This window comes from Vespa mandarinia, chromosome 1 (genome assembly GCF_050613455.1).
Source record: "Vespa mandarinia isolate Hongniang chromosome 1, ASM5061345v1, whole genome shotgun sequence".
NCBI classification, from domain to species: Eukaryota; Metazoa; Arthropoda; class Insecta; order Hymenoptera; family Vespidae; genus Vespa; species Vespa mandarinia.
Window position 1 is genome coordinate 18,525,001 of NC_140810.1, and position 10,000 is coordinate 18,535,000.

The 10,000-nt window shown below is 27.0% G+C and overlaps 1 protein-coding gene across 2 annotated transcripts in view; it reads left to right on the forward strand.

Moving 5' to 3' along the window:
• Positions 1-10,000, forward strand: part of LOC118443650 (proton-coupled amino acid transporter-like protein acs) — a 15,720-nt gene that overhangs the window by 4,383 nt on the left and 1,337 nt on the right. For both annotated transcript variants that reach the window (XM_035870950.2, XM_035870949.2), the window contains exons 2-9: positions 724-808; positions 3,914-4,010; positions 4,193-4,309; positions 5,014-5,286; positions 7,118-7,202; positions 7,560-7,832; positions 8,600-8,778; positions 8,997-9,166. In XM_035870950.2, coding sequence (XP_035726843.1) covers positions 3,949-4,010; positions 4,193-4,309; positions 5,014-5,286; positions 7,118-7,202; positions 7,560-7,832; positions 8,600-8,778; positions 8,997-9,166 — 1,159 coding nt within the window. In that variant the 5' untranslated portion in view covers positions 724-808; positions 3,914-3,948. The remainder of the gene's footprint in view (positions 1-723; positions 809-3,913; positions 4,011-4,192; positions 4,310-5,013; positions 5,287-7,117; positions 7,203-7,559; positions 7,833-8,599; positions 8,779-8,996; positions 9,167-10,000) is intronic.

Genomic DNA, 10,000 nt, shown 5'->3' on the forward strand with positions numbered 1-10,000 from the left:
CAATATAGATCACTAAAAATTGATCGTAAAATTGATTATAAATTGATCGTAAAACGGGACAAAATTTTATAATCTACGAAAACGATAAACTTTCGGTATTTAGGTATTAAAATACTCAATGATAATTCTGATTGTTCTCTTTTTCCTTTGTTTCTATTCTTTTCTTTTCTTTTCTTTTTTTTTTTCTTTTCTGATCTTATTAAAAATGTTTTACCGGAAAGAATTTAATAAAAAGTAATCAACGAGAAATCGTTATATCTAAGATTAATTATTAATGGTATATATATATATATATATATATATATACTACGAATAACGCGATGTGTGTTTATTGAAAAAGGAAAAAAGATAAGGAAGAAGAAAAAAAAAGATCTCCGTACTAACAATCGATCAATTTTATATACTTCTAATATGCGTTCGTTCCTTTAAAAGAACATACGATGTAATCATTTATGCTCGTTCATCATCATACTTCATCGTCCAATTCATTTTATCCAAGTACACTTTGCATATTGCTTATATCGTCCTGCCTATTTTCATCTCATTGTTATTATTATTATTATTATTATTATTATTATTATTATTATTATTATTATTATTATTATTACTACATAGTTCAATATGGGAATTAGATAACCAATAGATTGTATCACTATTTTTTTTTTTTAAATGTATTCTATATAAATTTTAACTAATTCTTCAATATGTCGTTGTAATTAATAGGAGGCATTATCAACAGCAACCGAAGATAACCAGTACGTTTATGCGTCAACGGTTGCTGAAGAAAACTTTATTTCCAATTTAACAGGTAAGTTTATATATTTACATATATATATATATATATTCTTTTATATATCTAATCAATATAATAATCGATGTTGATACGAAAAAAAAAACAATTCTTCGCAATGTCTATCATATAAACAACATTTCGTTATTTATATGACGAACAACATACTTTGATTATTACGATTAAATTTTTTTATTACGAGAGAGAGAGAGAGAGAGAGAGAGAGAGAGAGAAAGAGAGCAAAAAAAAGAAATTGTAAAATTTCTCTTTCGGGGATGAAAAAAAAGAAAAAAGGGAAAAACAACAAGAAAGAAAAAAAAACAAAACGAAATAAATAAATAAAAATAAAAAAAAAACAGAAAAAAAGGAGAGAAAAAATGGAAATTACGATCGATATATTAATTCGACGAAGCCATTTAAACGATATCTATATCGATATCTATATCGATGATATCGGCTTATGTAGAATAAAAAAAAAAAAAAGAAATGATCTACGCACTATACGCACCGTATGTACATATATACGGTATGTATGTACGTAGATATACATAGGTATATACAATATATACATATATACATACGTATGTAAAACGGTCTCGTTGCCTCATGATTAATCCATCCATGTGGGGTGGATTCTCGATCTATATTATTGAACATGAGGCGGATGAGGAGTGTGCGGAGTGCCGGAGGGGGTGAGTGGAGCGGGGTGAAGGGGGATGAGACTGAGGCGAGATGTGCGGGCAATAGAGAAGGGAGAATTGACGTTGAATATAGGCGTGCACTTTGAATATCACGTATGTTATTGGTAAAGACTTAGAAATCTTTCGTGATTCCGTTAGACTGAACTTGGCTAATTCCATGTCCTTGCCTGCTATCTAAGCCAGTTAAGAAGTCGTTAAAGCGGAATCGCAGTCCGGAAACATTCACTGATTGAAGCGGAATCGTTTTAATGCGTTAACATATGTATGTACTATACAGGATGTTGTCTCTTGCATTTTTGCGATTATCATCATCATCGTCATCGTCATTGTCATCATCATCATCATCATCGTTATCATTATTATTATTATTATTATTATTATTATTATTATTATTGTTATTATTATTATTATTTAAAAATAATGAAGGAAAAAATCGGGCACAAAGAAATATCAAAGACTTACTTTCATGAGTAAAAATAATTGGTACTAATTACGATCGATGAAATGATCGAGGAAAGAAAGAAAGAAAGAAAAGAAAAGAAAAGAAAAGAAAAAGAAAATAGATTTTGCAAGAATCCAAACAATTTAGAAAAAATTAAAAAAGTTATAGATTCTTGTTTGTCTCCCGGATTTGTCCTGATAATTAGTTCCATGGGAGAAAAAAACAAAAAAGAAAAAAAAAAAAGAAAGAAAAGGAAAGGGAAGGAAAATTTTTCGCTATCGTAAAAGGATTTATCTGTTTGATTGTTTTCGTAAATATCATTGAGAAGAAACCAGATAAATAATGATAGATACATAGATAGATAGATAGATAGATAGATAGATAGATAGAGATAGAGAGAGAGAGAGAAAGACACACAGAGTTGTTGAATGAAGATGAAAAATAGGAACATTGTCTCTATTACATTAATATCGCGAGAATGCAATCGCTATGTTATCGCGTTTCTAACGTCCCACGATACTCTATTGTAAAATAAACGACACATTGCATGTAATGCACGATATTAGACGAGACACGATCGTATACGCATATATAAAATGATGGATGGATTAGGTACGATCTATTTGGATTGATTGGATATAATGATATCCATATTTCTGTATTGTTACGAATTACTTTACTTTATTTCACGTGATACTGTTTATAATTGTTTTTCTTCCTTTCTTTCTTTTTTTTTTTTTTTTTTTTTTTTTGGTTTTTCTATTTTTGTTTTACGAAAACGAAAAAGAAAATAAGAAAAGGAAAAAAAAAACTTCGCCATTTTGTTTCTCTCTCTATCTTTCATTGGATGAAGATATTATCAAAGAAACAAAAAAAGAGAGAGAGAAATCGGATAATCGTTTGTTTAAAGATTATCGCGATGAAGGAGAAGAAAAAAAAGAGAAAAAAAAAAAGGATAAAAAGAAAAACGAAAAAACGGAATGAAAAAAGAAAAACGAAAGAAGAAAAAGGGGAGAAAATTAAAAATGATTTAAATCGAGATCGGCACGTTGCAACCTTCAGTTAAGCAAGCTTGACCTAAATTTAATAATTAAGAGCAATCAGTTCCTTCAAAGAATTTGCTAAAGTTGCGTAGATGGATATATGTGTATATGTATATATTCGAACGGAATCGCATGATTAAATTGGCATTTTTATCGGAGCCATATTTGTTCTACATCCGCCAATTGATTAAAATTCTAACGTTAGCGTCTGTTAATAAATATAGATCGTTTCTTCTTAGTCTTTTGAAGACGAGATAAGTAGAAATAGAAGTAGAGGAAGAAGTAGAAGAAGAAGAAGAAGAAGATGAAAAAAAGAATAGTTATTCGTAAACGACGAAAAGTCGTTTGTTTTATTTGTTTCTTCGTTTCTATTTGCTCGTATTGGATAAAAAAAAAAAAAAAAAAAAAAAAAAAGAAAAAAACCAAAGACAAAGAAGTAAAGGAAAGGAAAAAGAGTGATGGAAAGAAAAAAAGGGAGGAAAAAAAGAAAAAAGAAACAAAAAGAGTAGAACAACAAATTAAACATGGAATATAATCGATCTGTTATTTTACTTTTGCTCTATCTAAACATTACGCATTTAGTTCGTAAACAATGTAAACGACGCTATTGTTAGTCTTGTTTAGATTAATCCTCTCTTGTTATAGGAATTATTAAATAATCCCGATGTGAGTTTATGGCTATCCTTCGAAACTACTAAAACTTAATGTTATTGGTTCGTTCGATTCAAGGAATACACATTCATTGTTTCTTTCATTCTCAATAAATCTTTATGAACTATTTGCATAGAGATTCAAGATGGATAGAGATCACGATCGTGATCTCGATTATTATTCATCCTCTTCTTCTTCTTCTTCTTCTTCTTCTTCTTCTTCTTCTTCTCCTTTTTCTTTTTCTTTCTATTTTATTCTTTTCTGTTTTTTTTTCTCTCTTTTACAGTGACGCAAAGACTCGAACAATAAATTTCTACTGCCATGGAGAAAGCAAAAGGGGAGACAATAAACATGCAACTCATCGATTCTCAAAGTCCATACAAGTAAATTATTTATATTGTTGAAGAGGTGTGATTAAACAAAAACAAAAAAAAAATGAGAAAGGAAAAAAGAAGGAGAAAAGGAAAATAAAAAAGGAAAGAAAAGAAAAAAAAACAAAAAAAAAACAGAAAAATAAATAAAGACTATTATGCGGGCCTGTAACGTTGATTAATTTCAATTTCAGAGTTAACAACGAGATAACAAGTAGTGGTGTAAATACACCGGATGCTCCTACGTCACCGACAGTGTCCGAGGAATCCTATGACCCTCATAAACATCGCAATGTACCGAATCCAACCTCGTAAGTATCATAAAAAAAAAAAAAAGAAGAAAAAAAAGGAGAAAATACAAAATCTTCAACCTCTTTTACTTTTTATTTTTGCAATTTTTCTTTTCATTTCCAATCCTTAATGAAAAGATAAACATCAACGTCCATAGACGCAACAACGTTTATGAATTATCATTAATATTTCTAATTAAAAATAGTTTTGTTTTGTTTCTTTTTTTTTCTTAATTTTTCTTTTCTTTTTTTTTTTTTTTTTGTTAGAAATAAGAACAAAAATTTCAATTGATCATTTTTATTTCAATTTTCGTATCGTAATACCTTCAATGATAATAATGAATTTTTTTACAATTTTACTTCATATAAACTTATTCGTCGATGAATTATTATTAATTATTCGCAAATAGATATAGGAATTTTTATATTTAATATTACAAAAAAAAATTTATATTTAATATTACAAAAAAAAAAAACAAAAAAGAATATATATATATATATATATATATATATATATATATATACATATATAAAATAAATATATGTAAAAATATATATATATTTATTTATTTATTAAAATTCATAATGCCGTGAATAAGGTTAAAAAGAAAAAAAGAAAAAAAGAACAAAAGAAAAGTTAACTTAAATTTTGTCTAACTTAAAAATTTTTTATACGATATAACAGATATATAGAAAATGTCATCTATCATAATTTATACTTTTAGAAATGCCGAAACGTTGATACACTTGTTAAAAGGCAGCTTGGGTACTGGTATATTAGCGATGCCAAATGCATTTTGTAATAGTGGCCTTGCAACTGGTGCAGTAGCGACCGTCATTATCGGAACTTTATGTACATACTGCTTACACGTACTTGTCAGGGCGCAATACAAACTATGTAAACGGTTAAGAGTTCCTATACTCAGTTATCCAATGAGTATGAAGTATGCTCTCGAACAAGGTCCTCAATGTATAAAATGGTTCTCACCGTATGCACCGTAAGTATAAAAAATATTTTGTCTGCGAATATTTTTTTCCTTTAATTTTATATTTTCTTGCCTTTTCTTTCATTCTTCCATTCTTTCTTTCTTTTCCATTCTTTCCTTTATTTATCCTCCATTTTCTTTTCTTTATCTTCTTCTTTATTCTTTAATTTTTTTTTTCTTTCTTTTTATTTTTTTTTTTTTAATTAATTAATTAATTAAAGAGATCGTACGTCGTAAGCTGCACTTCATTGCTTTTGCACCATTCGTATTTGTCGAGTATTAACAATTTGCCAATGAGAATTGAAAGAGTAAAAGATAAAAGAAATTATAGTGTCGACTATGAGAAAATGAAAAAAAAAAAAAAGAAAAAAGAAAAAAAAAGAAAGAAAACAAAAGAGAAAAAAAATATATAACAAAATAAATGAATAAATAAATAAACGTACTAACCTCTTCGTTGGCATGCATTTTGTATTTTCACGTTCGAAGGAATCTACGTTAATTGTAGTAAGAAAATATTTTCTTTTTTCGTCGTTCTTCGTTACGTCGTTGGCTGAAGAAAGGAGTAAGGAAAAGAGAAAAGAACAAAAAAAAAGAACGGGAAAAAAAAGAAGAAAAAAGAGAGAGAGAGAGAGAGAGAGAGAAAAAAAGGAAAAACAGGAAACAAGAGAAATGAAAAGAAAAAAGAAAAGGTACCATGGTTGGATATTTCGTTCATAATTACGTGAGATTGCACAAGGGATATCTGTATATGTATACATATGGGTATTTTTTAAGTACCACGATATAAGGCCGATAGTGATGTTACGTTCCGATATTAAAATACCTGAGTGGTCTACCGGTGAAGTGGACGATTCAATTTTGAATTTTTATTTTCTTTTTTTTTTTTTTTTTTTTTTTTTAGCAGCTCGTCTTACTACGAGACTCGAGTAATTATTCCGTTTTCATTCAATATATTCGATAATATAAACGATTCGATTGAAACGATAAGGATAGAAAAGAGAGAGAAAAAAAAAGAAAGGGGGAAGAAAAAGAAAGGAAAAAAATTTAAGTAACATATAAACAAATAACGAGACGATAGAGTTTAAAAATAAATGATATAATAATAATTATGATTACGTCTGTGACTAATAACGCTTTGCTTTATTTCCTATTGTATTGCATTTATAAAATAATATATTACTAATGGTATATTAGCAAACAATGTATATAGTGCTTTAGTAATTAAATTTAATATTTTCAATGTATAACAATTATACATCTTGGCTTATAATATATCTTATGACAAGAGATAGCTTGGAACATCAAAACTTTTTTTTTTTTATTGAACGATTGTATGTACGATATATAAAAAAAAAAAAGAAAAAAAAAAAAAAGGAAAAAATAAGAAAAAAAGATAATAATAAAACATTTTTTTCTAACGTTCACACAACGTGCCAGCAGAGAAAATCATACTAACTAATCAAGCTTATTATATCATCGTTAAATACCATAATTGAGAGAAGATTAAAAAAGTCGATCATAATTAATACACGATGATAGAGCATGTTGCTTATATAGTAACGTTGTTGTTGTTGTCGTTGTTATTTGTTGTTTGTTGTTGTTTGTTGTTGCTATTACGATGAAAGAAAGAAAAAAAAAAAAAAAAAGAAAAGAAGCATCGATAACAGAGAGCAACAAAATAAGATTCTTATTACAAAAACGAACGTGCGAAATGTCGATCATTTACAAATAAATAATGGCACATTTTGAATTTGCTTTAACATTTTTTTTTTTTTTTTTTCTTTTTTTTAACATTTCTCACAAAACGGTAAAAAGATAATACGAAGAATGATATTATTTTCAGAGGACTAGTAGATGGATTTATGATAACATATCAATTGGGAATTTGCTGTGTTTACATATTATTTGTAGCCAGAAATATAAAGCAGGTAAATCAAATAGAAAGTTATATGACAGATTTGATAAATAAAAGGTTATATTTATTTTGTCGAAGCTGAGAATGATTAAAAAAAAAAAATAAAATAAAATAAAAAAAAGAGAGAGAGAGAAAAAAAAAGAAAAAAGAAAAGCAGTTTGAACGAATCAAATAGAGATATAATACATCTTTTTTACATTCTTTTTCTCCTTTTATTTTTATACATACATATACATATATATATATATATATATATATATATATATATATATATATATACTTTATTAATAAATTAAAAATTTTGTTATGACGAATTAATGATATAAATTCATAAATATATTGACGATAAATGATTTTAATGAATACACAGGTGGCAGATCAGTATTGGGAACCATTGGATATAGAAATCCATACGTCCATTTTGTTGCTTCCGCTGATATTAATGAACTACATTAGAAATCTTAAACTATTGGCGCCATTTTCTACGTTAGCCAATATAATAACCTTCATTGGATTGGGAATGATAATAGCTTATATGTTCGAGGATTTACCGAGTATGAGCGATAGACAAATGTTTGGTAGTGTTAGAAGTTTTGCTCTTTACTTTGGTACGACTTTGTTCGCATTGGAAGCCGTCGGTGTGGTGAGTTTTTCTTTTTCTTTCTTCTCTTTTTTCTTTCTTTTTTTTTTTTTATCAATCCTTTATTTTTTTCATTCCTTTTTTTCTTTCCCATTTAATATCATTATTATTATTATTATTATTATTATTATTATTATTATTATTATTATTATTATTATTATTATTATTATCATTATTATTTTTTTTTTCTTCCTCTTTTCTTTCATTTTCAATATTAGATCGACCGGTTGTAATATACATGGTGACGATCGATTTATCGTAAATATTATTTATCTGAGATCATTGAAACGTGAGATAACCCACGGGGTTATAGAAGACATCAGAAATAGTCGATACACGATGAACGGATTCAATGACACCAACTTGTAAATTATTAAGTGCTCTCTTATAACGGGTGTCTCTCATTTCATTTTTTTTCCCCCTTCTCTTTATCAATTTTATAAATACAATTCAAATCTTTTCGGAATCTTTGATAATAATTGATAATTATTGAATGATAATCTATTCGAATAATTATCAATGAGAATTTATAATCTCGTGACAATTGACAGTATCTAAAAATAATCTATCAATTCGATCATTAATTTGAAATAATTTTCATTATTCAAATTGGATACCCAGTATATATTCGTGTATGCTCGAGAGCGCGGCATTGGAGAAGACACATTAGCAATGTATCGCACCAATGCCCCTGTTATTACTTTAATAATGTACCATGATTACTTGAAAATATCCCAGTGGTTCTCAAACAATATAATCATATATTACAGATAATAGCTTTGGAAAATAATATGAAGACCCCGCAATATTTTGGAGGATATTGTGGTGTTCTCAACATTGGTATGACGGTTATCGTTACTCTCTACATTCTTATGGGTTTCTTTGGTTATTTGAAATATGGAACGGCAGCTAAAGGAAGCGTTACATTTAATTTACCGAAAGATCAAGTGTAAGTAATCATTATGTGAATGTTATCGAGAAGAAGAAAAAAAAAAAAAAAAAGAAAAAAACAAACAAAAAGAAAAAATAATAAAGGAAGAAAAATAACAATAATAGTAATAATAATAATAATGATGACGTAGATGATGATGATGATGATGTAGACGATGATGATAAATTTAATAGCATGTTAAATGAAAGGTACAAATATTTTTTATCTTTCGATAGGATGGCTCAATCTATTAACATAATGTTTGCGATAGCAATTTTTATAACTTACGCGTTACAAGGATATGTACCTGTTGAAATAATCTGGAAGACTTATCTTGATCAACGTATACAAAATCATAAAATCTTTTGGGAATACGTTTGCAGAACTCTCGTTACATTGGTAACGTGTAAGTATTAATTCATTAATCAATTAATCAATTAATCGTTATTTATAATCGAATGTTATTAAGTTAAGAATTATTTAGATGCTTCTTTCCTTTTTTATTTCTCTCTCTCTCTCTCTCTCTCTCTTTTTCTTCTTATCCTTTATCGTATCGAATGAAAATTAAAAAATTAGAATAAAATGAATCGTACGATTGCAATGAAAATACGAAAGATCATTAAACGATAGATTCGTCTAATAATATTTTATAAAATTTTTCTAAATAAAAAATATTAGGAAATATTTAGACATTGTAATACCTTATTATTATTATGCCTTATTCTTTTAAAAAAAAAAAGGAAATTTTAAAAAATTTAACGACTTCTCATTAGTTATCCTCGTAGTATTCAATTTTGATGAAAATTATAAATTAAGAGGAAACTAAAAAAATGAAAGAGAAAAAAAGGGAAAATGTAATTGATAAGAAAATAATTCATCGTGATTGAATAATCATTGATTATTATACATTGAAGGGGTGTTAAAAATTTTGTAAAAAGAATTAATGAAATAATCAACCTTAAATAATCAATCATTAATCGTCTATTTGCTCATTTAATAATTCTTTTGTCTTTTTCTAAGAAAAAGAAGAAGAAGAAGAAAAGAAAAGAGATAAGAAATATTAACAGATTGTCATACTTTTTATATTATAATTTATTCGTTTAAAAAAAAGAAACTTAAAAAATTGAATGCCAGTCACCAATTGTATCCTCGTGATATTCGAAATTTATAGAAAATTAAAGAAAAAAAAAAAAAAAAAAAAAAAAGAAAAGAAAAAGAAAAAGAGAGAAAAGAAAAAAAT